Raw genomic sequence first — 14,052 nt, 5'->3', positions numbered from 1 at the left:
CTCATCTTTCCTTTATTTCCATATGCTGTACATGTGAACATGACTTTGAATTGCCACTGTCCCCTTTACAGTTCTCAAATAAGCAGCTCTCTGAATAATCAAACAAGCACAGCTTCTGTACATGTAACATCTGACAGCCTTTTCCCCTCCCTGCAAAAAAGGCCCAGTGAATCCGGTCACGTATTCTCTGTGCCTCTGAACACTGTTACTTACCTTTATTCAATACCATCCCCATCAATTCTCCCCCAGATCTCTAATGAGCTTGACTGCACATTTTATACATTTGGGGGTGGAGTGTTCACAGGAGTTTGTGAGAGAGACTTCCCAGAAAATTGAGTTTTCCATTGGGAATATAATAAAGTATTACTAAAGGAGCAATTTCAACTTACCCTAGTGTTCTCCTTTAATAAATGTGATCGTTTGGGGATACTTCTGTTCTGGAAGACTTCTAGGAAGTAATGGGCAGATAGTATTTGAATTTGAAGTTTTCACATTTGGGTGCCAAAATTTGGGCTTTATCTATGATATCACCACAGCACTGCATCTCTACAGCAACACCAAGAGCTCATATAAAAATCATGTTCTGGTTAAAAATCTAAACTATTTCAAAATTTTGGATTTAGAAATTTGTCAGTGCTTAAATTTTGCATTCCCAATTTGTTTTAGCTGTATGTATAAGTGAGTTGGTAATGGGGCTTCCTTTAATTTACAGGCACTTTTTCATTTGATTTGGTCTGAGTTGTGTATTTCAGTTCTGTATAAATAAAGTTCTTTTTTTTCTTAAAGTGGTAGAAGTCAATGGTCATGTGTATCTTTCTGGGTTTAAGTTGCTCTTTCAGTTTGTGCCACTGTTTTATCTTCTTCCGTGGTTGACAGGGCAGCATTCATTTATTATTTCATTTCTTGACTGCCTTTTTGTAGGTACTCAAGACAGATTATAAAGTTATAAAAGACAATGCAAAAAACAGTGTACTACATGCAGTGTACAATGCAATATAACTGGATTACACAAAGAACAATGAAATAAAACCGTATAATATGTCACATAAACTAGATTTCACAATTAGAGAAATGCTGAAGTACTGACAGTATAATAGATCCAGTGAACAATGCAATATAAAGAAACAAAAGAAGCTGCTTGGAAGTTTAACAGAAAATTAAATTAAACTATCATCTAAATAAAAAAATTATTTCTTGCAGACTTCTTATTTATGTGTGTGTGTTGTGTTAAGTGCTGTCAAGTCGTTTCCGACTCATGGCGACCCTTATGAATCAATGTCCTCCGAAGTGTCCTATCCTTAACAGCCTTGCTCAGATCTTACAAATTGAGGGCCGTGGCTTCCTTTATGAAGTCAATTCATCTCTTGTTGGGTCTTCCTCTTATTTATACCACATCTCTATTCCCTTTATGAAAAAGTACTCCTGAACAGTTACACATTCTGCAAAATAAGCATAAGAGTCTTTCTTACCTCATCAGCCAGGCTGTTCCAGCAGGTTGGGGCCCCAACACATAAAGCTTGGGTATGGACGACTATTTTTACCCAGTGTAGGGTGGCACCTTCAGGATGCTTTGCTCAGATCAGCAAGCTGTCTCTGGAACATACTGAGAGAGGTGGTCTTATAGTTAAGTGAGCCCTAGGCTATGAAGTGCTTTGTATATAATAACCTGCACTTTCAATTTGGGAACTAATAGGTAACCAATGGACTAACTACAGAACAGGTGTACTGTGCATACTTTGCCTTGCTCCCGATAGTAAACAAGCCAATATGATCTGCCAAGATATCTTCCAGGGCATATCTATATAGAATGCATTACAATACCTTGAGGTAACTGTAGCCAGGTCAAGGCAGGGAGCCATTCTCCAAGCTATGATAGAAGAAAGCATTTTTTAACAACAGAATTGACTTGCCTTCTCCAGCAATAATGCTGGGTCCAGAATAACTCCCAGACTTTTAAACTGTGAGCAGTTGCACATCCCACAGCTGATGGGGCTTAATACCCTCAAAAACTTTAGCCATCCCAACCAGCATTGTCTATATCAGGAGTCAGTTTTATCTTGTTCGACTTTAGCCATTCAACCACAGCACCTAGGCATTGGCTCAGGACAGCTACAGCCACATCAGGTGCTCTAGACAAATGTAGAGCTGGGTGGTCAGCGTATTGATGCCATCCAACTCCCAATACCACAAATGATATCTCCCAGGGGTTTATGCAGAGATTGAACAGCATGGGCCATAAAATTCAACCTTGTGGTACCATGCACTACAGGCCCTACTTCTGACTACTGATCTCCTACAGCAGCCCTGTGAGTTCTGTCCAGAAGGAAAAATTGAAGCCATTCCAGAGTGCATCCCTTGATACTTTCTGAATCCAGACATCTCAGCAGGATGGTATGATCCACCATATTAAGGTTACAACACAAAAGCACACCCCTTGTTCAGATGGAGCAGTCTAGAACAGATGGGCCATCCAGGAAGACCTGGAATTGCTCTTTCAATATTCTCAATTATTGTGCTTAGAAAGGACAGGTAGGAGACCAGATAATAACTGGCTGTGATGTTCTTTAGTTTTTTTTAAAGGTAAAGGATGAATAATTGTAAGGAAAAATGCTCTGGGTTAATGGCTGATTTATCATGGATACCAGGGCCTTACTAATCTGTTTCTGACAAAATTTCAATAACCAAGATGCACATGGATCAAAAGTACAAGTGTGGCTTTCGCAGCCCCAAGACCCTTTAGATATCCAACATGGTACCATGTTGAAATAATCCAACAGCGAAGATGGTATTGTAGATGTATCTGCTACCTGGAGTGTATTACAAGGTTCATTGGAGTGAAATTGAGAGATTCTGACAGATACAAGTTTTTTAAAAGAATGTCCTCAGGAAAAGCACTCAATTTGGTACTCCAGCCACAAAGATTCTCCAAAAGGAACATAAGACTGAAAAATCAGATGAAATCAGATTATCTCCTTAATTTTGTTCATTTGGACAAACCATGTCTAACAGATCTAATTTTTCCCCAAATGCAATTGTGTTAGTTTCTGATGCTCAGTAGTACATAAAGCCTATCTGGTGGTAGGATTTTGATAAGTACTGTAGTTTTGATGACCTCGCCAACAGAAAATCCTTTCTGTATGTAGGTTTGCCAGCCACACACCCCCGGCCACCTGGGAGGATAGGGATGCCAGATCCGGGTTGGAAAACTCTTGGAGATTTGGGGGATGGATCCTGGGACCTCAGTGGGGTACAATGCCATACAGTCCACTCTCCAAAGCATCCATTTTCTCCAGGGGAACTGATCTCTGTTGTCTGCAGATGAGCTGTAATTCTGGGGGATCCCCAGGTCCCACCTGGATGCTGGCACCCCTACCTGTATGTTAACCGGGATGTGATGTTAGGAGGATCATGAATAGGTTTCCTATGTTTTTTACAGGCATAATAGCTAGGGTTGTCAGTTCCCTCTTCACCACCGGTGGGAGGTTTCTGGGGCGGAGCCTGAGGGCAGGGTTTGGGGAGGGACTTCAATGCCATAGAGTCCAATTGCCAAAGTAGCCATTTTCTCCAGGTGAACTGATCTCTATCGGCTGGAGATCACTAGTAACAGCAGATCTCCAGCTAGTACCTGGAGGTTGGCAACCCTAATAATAGCTAACATGGTTGGGATTCCTGTCACGGATGAAACCCCCCCCCCACCTTACAATTTGCCTTTGGGTGGAGAAAACAGTTATTTCTGCCCAGGCCTAGGTGCACATCCATTGCCTATGCCTCAACTAATAACCAATTTAAATGGGAAGAAAGCCTCATTGAGTGGCATGAGCTTACAAGTGCACATTTGACACTATAGCGATTAAAGATGGGTAAAAGACAAAGAGGAATTTTTCCAGTCAGCTTTAGCTAATTTTGAACGTGAATAAGGGGTTCAGACATTTGAAACCATCACCATCTTGTATGTTTTTTGAGCTAGTTATCAATGAATTTAAAATCATGCCACTGCGTACGATTGCACTGCAAAGTTACGCTTCCCGTTTAGGTGGAGATTCTGGATCTCTGACCAGAGTCCGAAAGACTGATTATTATTTTTAAACCCTAACGTACTCCTTATTGGACCCTCAAATGGCTTTCATGACCAAGAGCCCCCTGTCAGTTGACCAATTTTTGACATTGGTAGAGAGAGAGAAAATAAAATAGGGGAGTCAAAAGGTGAGCATTCATATACGTTTTAATAACTTCAGAAATAGAGAAAAAAATGTTTAATAGAAATTTTTTTTGAACATGCCAATAAACCGGGTAAATTACTAGCTTGGCAGCTCAAACATAAAGGGAGGAAATTACCAATATTAAAAAATAAAGAGGGAGGATAAAATAACAGTCAAACAAAAAATTATGGAAACTTTTAGATTATTACTCAAATCTTTTATAGATTATTACTCAAATCTTTATAAACAAAGTGTGGTTTCAGAGGGAAATAGAGGCATATTCAAATCGACTTGACTGGGATGGAATTTCACAAGAACATAAAGATTTATTGAATTCTCGAATAACCATGGAGGAATTAAAAACTGCTATAGGTAAAAGTAAATGAAATAAATCTCCAGGCGAAGATGGATTTACAGCATTTTATTATACGCTCGTGTTTTTGAAAGCCTGGCTGTGCCCCCGGATAATGCCCTCCAGCAGCGAATGACACTTGGCCAGTTGGCCACCCAGGGAACCACCGTTAAAAACAAACGGTCACGGGGAAACGCTCGACGCAGGCGAGAGAGGCCTGACTCCGGGGGGGGGGGGGTCCTGGAAGGCGGAGCCTGGCCGCGGAAGTGAAGAGCGAGCCGGAAGCGTCGCGGCAGGCGGGCCCGGGCTGGGCGGAGGCTGCGAATGCTGCTGGTTCCTGGGCTGACTCCTGCGATTCCCGCTGGGTGGGCCGGGGTGGCGGCGCCCGTTTGGAGAAGGGGTGGGGGGCTGTCTTGGGTTTGATCCACCGCTATCATGCACGACGCCTTCGAGCCGGTGCAGATTCTGGAAAAGCTGCCGCTGCAGATCGACTGTCTGGCTGCGTGGGGTGAGTGAAGGGGGCTTGACGGGCGAGGGAGCCTCCCGTTTCAGCGGCGGCTGGGGGCAGGCCAGTCGTTTGCAAAGGCGTCGCTCTCTGACTCTCGGCTCTCTTGCCTGTCCCTCCTTCCTTCCTTCTTAAATGTTCATATGATCCGTATTAACCAGGAACTGTTGCCACCTACCAGTTCTTGCAGTCACATGGGTTTCATCCATCCGTATGCATGAAAAAGGTGCGACCAAATCCGCCGCTTTTCTCTTCCTAACGTCAAACGCACGTGTGATCAGGTTCAGATCGAGTGATCTTGAGTACTGTATACACGTTCGAGGTGCGCTCACGTTTTGTGTGACAGGTATGTGTGTGTGTCTGTAAACAGGGACCTGTGTGCTGCATGCAGTGTCTGTAAACATGTGGAAGTGCGAGGTGGGTGTATTCGTAGTGGCTAGGGGATGCTGCTCTGGGTTAGCCGATGTGTGATTTCCCATCATGTGGGTTACAAAAGTGTAATATGTTAAGTGGCCTCATTTAGTGGGGTGGGACTTTCAAGTGAGACCAAGGTACAAAGACAGATGAGCATCATGGCCTGTTACAGTTTGTTCTATGAAAAGTGTGTATGAAAAGGGTTAATCTAAAATGGAGCCCACCTGTGAGTTGCACCTCTTGGTTATTTGAATATTTATTTATCCCCTGCTTTGCCTTGTTGCTTTGTTAGGATTCCCTAAAATGCTCCAGAAAACACTTAAATGAAAAAGGTGGTAAATATACACCCGGAGTCACAGTTTAGTGTAGGCCCTGGAGTACAGGCCCTATTTACAGTATGTGAATGTGCTTTGAAAGTTACAGAAAATATAGGGTTGACTTCCACTGGAAATATGGAGACTCATCTTTTTGCTTCATTGTGAAATGTCTTGAAGTACATTGGACACAAAATGCTTTATTTGCTGTGTAATCTGTGGGTAGAACAGCAAGTATATGAATCACATGGAAGTTCTTAGGCAAGATGTTCCCTATTCTTGCCTTAAGCACAATTAAAGATTTCATAAACTTTAGACTTCTCCCAACAGGCTGACATCTTGTGTTATCATCCATTCTAAACCGTTTTGAGCCTTTTTCTTTCTTTAATATTGATGCCCTCAGAACAGCCCCCCCATTATTTTGCAAGGCATGCCATGTAGCAACTGTGTGTTGTGTCATTAAAAATACCTGTGCATCCAAATGATATATAAGTGAGTCATTTATATCTTCACTGAGTCAGTCATTTTGCCCCAGATGTTTGTACTTTCAGGTCAGAAGTCTTGGGTAGAAATCAGAAGGTCGAAAGCAAATCATTTTTAAACATTGTATATATTATTTAATAGTGTTAGAAAGAGAGCACTGCCCATTGTTCATTATTTTAGATAACTTTTTTCATGGGGAGAGGGGCCCAGTTTATATAAATGCTAAATTACATATACACAATTGATCATAGTGACTGTGGTGGATCTGCTTATTTTGCTTTACTGAGCTGCTTAGTTAGGAATTTTATAATGGGTGACATATTTGAAATTAATAAGGCTTGATGTGAGAACCCGCACAGAATAAGAGCCCATTCGTGAAGGGGGGAGCTGAAGCTGCTTAGGAGCTGGTGTGACCCCACGCCGGCATAGGTGCCACCTTATCGCAGAATAAGGTGGCACCTACACCGGTGCAGGGGCTGCCCAACTTGAGGATTTGCTATAAATAGTTTTATCAGTGGAAAAAATAAAATACCTACGCATTTCCTTTCCCTACAATTCTTTTAGGGGAATTATAAGTCTGTAGACAGATACCATTTAAAGGTGAGATTGAACAAAGATAGAGTTTGCAGTACTGGAGCTGCAAGAAGGAAGAGATGAGAAGTAGACCCTTATCAGACCTTTTAATATAAGGGAAGCATATGTAAAAACTGGATTTCTATATTTAGCAATTGTCCACATGGCCATTTTGCTGTGGTCATACACACTCAGCAGCTGTGATGGGCTACAGCTTCCCTATATGTACATATGGTGCTGTATGTAATAACGTATGTGTTTCTTGTGTATTTTCCTGCTTGGATATGTTTTCCGTATATAACATTAATAATATTTTAAATATATTTCGTTGTGCTCTTTAAAAGGGGGATGGCAGAAATAGTTAATGGCAATATTTCATGGTCCACATAGCCATAAGTAATTTGCAGTGCAATACTGTGCTGAGTTACTCCTGTGTAAGCCCATTGAAATCAAATCTTTAGTAAATGATTGTGGGATGTTTCTGGTGGTACAATTGGTTTAACTTCTGAAAGGATGTCTTGGGAAACTCAATCTAAATGCATACATTATTAACATCAAACAGTGAAAAGGCATGATTGCAAACGTACGCCTCTCTAAATGGAGAATGGGTTTGTTGTAACAGATTTGTGTATCCAAAACGGGTCCAATGGCTTGTCTTGTTTAGTTATCTTACCTAAATGTTCAGGAAAGGCTTGAACTACTTTCTAGAGATCGTGAGTATTTCCTTTTCCACCAGTTTCTCCTTCCCACTGCATCAGATGCCTCCCATGTCATTCTTCAGGGTGGCCTATGCCCCAGGAGCACTATTTTGTAGAGATGAGTGGGTTACAATGGATGGGGGAGAAAGAAGAGTTCTGTTCCACTGATAAAAAATTTAATCTAGATCTAATCTATAACCACCACCCCCGCATTAAGTACCAATTTTAAGTTTCAGCCAATAAAAATCAGATTAGCTGAAGAACAGTGAGATTACACCAGTAAATTATTGTGACTTCAGTTACAGCGTGCTTTCCTGTTTTCTTCATGTTGCTCCTGAAAATGATTAAGGGAGGAAACGTTTTATATGAAACTCAGGGGATTCCTAATGGAACATACGGTACTTGGAAGGAAGTCCCATTGAAACCCACAGAACTTAATTCTGCAAAAAAATATGTTTTTAAAAGTGGGTGAAATTGTCTAGATACTACAAAAGCCTCGGTGCCGGCAGGGCATAAATAGCTACTATTTGGGAACTTTTCAATATGAAATGTAGGGAATGAATGAAAGAAACACAGTCTTATTGGGATGTTTTTTTTTTTTTTTTTTTACAGAGGAATGGCTTCTAGTTGGGACAAAACAAGGACACCTCCTCCTTTACACAATTCGAAAAGAAATGGGTAAGTTTGTCAAGATTCAGCCAAGCTGTATGGTAGCTTTTCAGAGGCTTGACAGTATTAGCACAGTAGAGCAGTTTTGTTGAATTTGCAGTGCACATGGTGGTGGGTGTGTACAAGCCTCACTCACTTGAGTACCATAACTACCAAAGGATAGCATTAATGTAGGATTAGGTTTCAGTTAGCATTTCTCACTTTACAGACATATAAATGATGGCTTTCCTCATGAATCTGTAAGAAAAATTCCATACACCTAAAATTCAAATTCTGGCGTTTTGGCTCTTGTGCGTCATCTAGTTCGACAGTTGTTTGAAAATGATATGCTCTGTGCATAGCTGCACAGCATATATAATTGAATCATAATAAGCAGCTCAAAAGAGAAACACAGGTCTCCTGTTACTAAAGAGCTTATGGTGTGGCTACAAAACGTGCAGCTGTTCTGTGATCAGGTCTCCTGCTAGTGCCAGTTTTATTCAAAAACAACTGTGAGGTGGGATTACAAGTTCACAAGGTTGGAAGAGACCACAAGGGCCATCCAGTCCAACCCCTGCCATGCAGGATCCCACAATCAAAGCACTCCCGACAGATGGCCATCCAGCCTCTTCTTAAAGACCTCCAAAGACGGGGACTTCACCGTCAAACAGCCCTCACCGTCAGAAAGTTCTTCATAATGTTTAGGTGGAATCACTTTTCTCTTAGCTTAAATCCATTATTGTTTGGGTTTAGGTCATTGATTAGGTGGTTTAGCCTATTCCCTTCCCCCCATCATGGCATGTCTTTAATAAAAATAATATATTAACTCTTACCCTGCTCCTATGCATTGTGATAAGAAGGGTATGTACAAGACTGATTTTCGATATCTAGTCTTCTTGACCCCTGAGGTGGCTAGTTACAGAGTAACTTAAGCATGAAGTTCAGCCATCTCCTTATTTCAGTTTGCTATCTGGTATAAATAAAAATGATTTGTTTTAAACATACTACGTCAAGTGTATGCTCCTCTTTCTACATTTGGTGTATGGGGCTGCACAGTGTATTAGAATTGAGTATAAAATGTACAGGGATACACTTTGCAGATATATATTCACCCTATGTTCAGATGCCAACTATAAAACACACTTTGATATGATTTAGAATGGGAAAGCCAACACCCAGTTGCATTTCTGTCCACAGCTGCACTAGCAGTGATAATTCTCAAATGTTGTCCATGTTATCCTAAGTCAAGATTCAGTGTGTGTTTTTCTAAGCCTACTTGAAGTGACTTTTCTTCTCCGTGTCAATAAAATGATCTCATGGAGTCATCCCCACATAATAAAATTGCAGATTACTTTGTACTGAAAAATCACTAAAAATGAACTCTTTTTGGTATATGGCAACATACAGTTTTACATTGTGGATTACTTTCACGGATTCCTTCACCAAACTGTATAACTGTATAGCTTATATTTTGAAAAGGAGGCCGGGGAGATAACAAGGGAGAGGCAAAGGCAGGAAAGAAAGTGGAAGAAGGGGAGAGACAAGGGTGAATGTACGCAAATGCAGTGGCACATAATTAAGTTTCAGGTTGGTTGAAGATGTAACTAATGATTATCACTGATGAAAGAGAGCTTGTTGGGCTCCAGCTGGGTAGCGACATTGTAAGTTCTTCCTTAGACAAGTTACAAAAATGGAGAGTGAGGTTGAGGTTCTGTTCATTCCTCTTTTGGACAATCCCATTGCCTCCTTAGAGAGACCTCATTGCTTTGATTTTGTAGGGTGGCTAGATTCTTTGAGAAACCCAAGATGGAATGAATTTTTATCACTTTAGCCTGTCTGTGCCGGACAAGTCATGCTGGTTTTGAGTTGTTCTTGTCTCACTTGGTAAATTTCTCCCCCTTTTTGCATCAACGTCAGGAGAGGTTACGACATCAGACAGTGGCTGTAAGTTTGTATCCATCAACCTCCTCTAAACCCTTGTGGTGAAGTGTTTTTATTTGTGCTTTGTAGAGATTGGATTTGCTAGTATTTGGCCTAGATAAAGGGTGCTGGGGGCTTTTTTCCCTAGTTTTTTTTTTTTTTTAAACCTTTTGTTAAATTAACCCATGAGATCACAAGGCTGTGGTCTGGTTTACTGGTGCTGTAATGTGCAATTGCTCAATTTCTTATAATCCTCAGGTGGACCTGTGAGACTTGCAGCTCCTCTGAACTGATAAAAGAACTTTGCAGCTCCTCTAAACTGATAAAAGAACTTTGCAGGGAATTTTGTTTTGGCTGATTTAAAAAAAAATGTGTATGACGTAAATTTGAAAAGTATGTTTGCTCTAAATTCTCTTTGCTGTTTGGTAGGTTGCAACAGGTTTGAAGTGAAATTGGAGAAATCACATAAGAACTTCTCAAAGAAGATTCAACAGGTGGGTGTTGTAGCTTTCGGTACAGGTAAGATTCTTGCATAGGAAGTATTTACATGAAGGCCAGAAATCATTTTGACTGGAATCAGCTGACGATTATAATAGCTGCTAAGTGTGTTCTTGTTATAATTGCTGCAAGAAAGTAAGGTAAGGGTTGTCCCCTGTGAAGCACCACGTCATTCCTGACCCATGGGGTGACGTCACATCCCGACGTTTACTAGGCAGACTTTGTTTGCTTGGTGGTTTGCCAGTGCCTTCCCCAGTCATCTTCCCTTTACCCCCAGCAAGCTGGGTACTCATTTTACCGACCTTGGAATGATGGAAGGCTGAGTCAACCTTGAGCCGGCTACCTGAAACCAACTTCCATTGGGATTGAACTCAGGTTGTGAGCAGAGCTTGGGCTGCAGTACTACAGCTTACCACTCTGCACCACGGGGCTCTTAACGCTGCAAGAAAAGCCAGCATTAAATAACAGAGAGCTGTCTTGGGTGTGGAACAGCACACTTTATGCAATTTGGTGACCCTTCCCTCCCTTTTATTAAATAAAATATCTGTGGGTGGTCTCAGATTGAGGGGAGAACTGGTGGAGGGGTGCAGTGAAATTTTTCAAACACTTTCCTTCCAAGCTAGTTGTCCATTCCAGTGTGTCTCCAATAGATACAAGATGTAGGTCTCTTTACAGTTTTGGGGAAAAGAAGGCCCTCTGCCAAGGGAGAAGTATTTCCCCTTGGGGAAAAATAATGGAACTTTGTGGTTTGTAAATTTTCCCAACCCACTTCTCTGATTGCTTCATCACATAGTTCATTGCTATCAGCGTAGAGTCACTTCGCTGGAGGAAGGTAGCCTGCATAGTGATCAGATGCACCCCTGGTTTGAGTCCCTTGTTTCGATAAGTAAATTTAGTTTTTAGCAAAGCTTTGAATGCAAATCATTTACAATATTATCTCTTTTTTTAGATTCATGTTGTGCCCCAGTTCAAAATTTTGGTTAGTTTGTTAGGTAAGTGAAATAACTATTTGAGTTTTGAGATACTTCTATTCTGAGGCAAGGAGTCATTTAGTCAGCTGAGCATGATTTTCCTTGATCTGTTTAACTTATGTTGTCCTTTCTTTCAACATAAGTGGAACATTTTTGACCCTGATATAGCTATATTATTCAATAACTTTTTTAAAAAGTTCTTAAATTATATCTTTTTGCTGATAAATTTGTCTAGCAGTTCATAGCACTTTTTCATCATTTAGCCCGCCAACAATTATACTCTTGGGCAACTGAACAATTTAGCAACATTTTTGAGAGACTGTGTAGTGGGTAGAGTGTAAGACCAGGCTCTGGGGATGCAGCTTTGTATCCGTATTCTGCCATGAAACCTTGCTGAGTAACCTTGGGCCAGTCACGCACTTTTGGCATAACCTATCTCACAGAGTGATTGTTGTGTGAGGAGGAAATGTAGGAGGAGGAAACAATGTAATAAGCTGCTTTGGGTGCCCATTGGGAAGAAAACTGTGGTATAAATAAATTTTTCAGCAGTTACCTTGGAATCAGCGAGGCAGTAAGAAATGTTTGCACCATTACATCTTATACACCCTTTGGGTTAAAGAAATCTTAATTGTCTGTCTATTTATTGAAAACATTTGTTGTCTGTTTTCAACTTTGAAAGTGGCTTGAGAGAGGTGAAGGAATTTTGACTTAATTCTTTTATGGTGCAACGATAATTTTGCTGTTTTTCCCCCAAACAGAAAACAGCATTTATGTTCATGATCTGTTGACATTTCAACAGATCACAGTAGTTTCCAAGGCTAAGGGAGCAACTCTCTTCACCTGTGACCTGCAGGCAAGTACAAGAGGAGGACCTGAGTATATTCCAGTCCTGAAAGGGGTCCTGACTTTGACAGCCGTTTGAGAACTTGATCGTGTGAAATGAAAATGAAACAGATAAGATGTAGATTGTTAATTACATCTTTAACTCAAACTTTGGGAAAAGATTTTACAATGAATGAGTCCTATACTTCTTGTCATTAATGGCAGTTTCTGCATGGGGGCGTGGGGGGCTTGAATCTATCCTGGCTTGGAACAAGATCACACCACAATTACAGTTTTGTGAAAGCGGCCTAATCAGGCATCAAACATTTAGCTCATTTGCATTCCCAGCTGACCTCTGTATAGGCCAGTGAAGTCAAAAACCTCGGTATCCTAGGAGGAAGAGCTAGAAGCAGACTGGAATAGGCGCTTTCCACTGTGGTCTGTGGCCAACCTGTTTTTCTCTTGGTTGTTTCTAAGGCTACTGGGGATGACAGTTGGCAGCCAGTTGATGAGTAGGGTTGCCAACCTCCAGGTACTAGCTGGAGATCTCCTGCTATTACAACTGATCTCCAGCCAATAGAGATCAGTTCACCTGGAGAAAATGGCTGCTTTGGCCATTGGACTCTATGACATTGAAATTCCTCCCCTCTCCAAACCCCACCCTCCTGAGGCTCCACCCCAAAAACCTCCCACTGGTGGCGAAGAGGGACTTGGCAACCCTATTGACGAGGCCAGGAAGACACTTCCTTGAGGTGTCTCTTTGTTTATTTGTTGCTCTTTATGTTGCCACTTACTGTTGCAGCTCATGTTTACTATCAGTCAGGGACTTACGTAGATATAGTGCAGAGCTGGAAGATTGCTGCCATGTCTTGTCCTGTTACTTCTCAGCTCCTTGCAAAAAAATTCCCATTTCTGAAAACACTGAATGTTAGATGCCAAATAACATAGGCAAAATAATATAATAGGAAGACTCTGGTAACAGTATTAGGGTGCTGTTTGTAGTGTTTTGGCTCTGAGTACAGCTAGCCTTCCAACATTAATACCTAGACTCTATTTTGTTTCACAGTACTCTGATACGGGAGAAGAAGTCCTGAGGATGTGCGTAGCGGTGAAAAAGAAGCTACAGCTCTATTATTGGAAAGACAGAGAATTCTATGAACTGCAGGTGAGTTTAGTCCTAGGTTCCCTCTTGACATAAGAAGAAACTTCTCTTTGTTTTTAATGCTAGCTACTTTTAGCTTCAGTTTTAGAGTTGTGCAGCATGCAGCAATGGAGCAAGACCAACTACGTGTAAAGTAATTCAGGTTCAACTGCAGGTTAGGAGTTAGGCTAATGTCAGGTAGCAACTCACAGGGAACAGCTGTTCCTTATTTATTTGTTGAAATTATTATAATATTTCTATCCCACCCTTTAGTTTCACAAAATTGCCAAGGCAGCTACCAACTGTCAATTAAAACAAACTATATTGGTTAAAAATGTGAGCGCACACACACACACACACATACATATATATATATATAGAGAGAGAGCAACACATAAGCCAGTAACATAACAAGAAGAGGCAGAAATGAACCACAAATTGAAAAGCAGAAGCAGCAAGAGAGTCTCTAGTCCTCAGGAGCCGTCCTAAAAAGCACCATCTTTACCTTGTTCCT

General features: G+C 41.1%; 1 protein-coding gene across 2 annotated transcripts in view; it reads left to right on the top strand.

Annotated features, from left to right (window-relative positions):
• Positions 1-4,955: 4,955 nt before the first annotated feature.
• Positions 4,956-14,052, top strand: part of VPS39 (VPS39 subunit of HOPS complex) — a 30,200-nt gene continuing 21,103 nt past the window's right edge. Inside the window, exons 1-7 of one of the 2 annotated variants that reach the window (XM_056851593.1) lie at positions 4,956-5,059; positions 8,151-8,216; positions 10,104-10,130; positions 10,536-10,600; positions 11,554-11,596; positions 12,334-12,428; positions 13,464-13,562. In XM_056851593.1, the coding sequence (XP_056707571.1) occupies positions 4,987-5,059; positions 8,151-8,216; positions 10,104-10,130; positions 10,536-10,600; positions 11,554-11,596; positions 12,334-12,428; positions 13,464-13,562 (468 nt within the window). In that variant the 5' untranslated portion in view covers positions 4,956-4,986. The remainder of the gene's footprint in view (positions 5,060-8,150; positions 8,217-10,103; positions 10,131-10,535; positions 10,601-11,553; positions 11,597-12,333; positions 12,429-13,463; positions 13,563-14,052) is intronic. The other variant, XM_056851594.1, reaches the window with a different exon arrangement.

Source organism: Euleptes europaea, chromosome 6 (genome assembly GCF_029931775.1).
Source record: "Euleptes europaea isolate rEulEur1 chromosome 6, rEulEur1.hap1, whole genome shotgun sequence".
Lineage (NCBI taxonomy): Eukaryota > Metazoa > Chordata > Lepidosauria > Squamata > Sphaerodactylidae > Euleptes > Euleptes europaea.
This window is presented reverse-complemented; position numbering and strand designations above follow the sequence as displayed.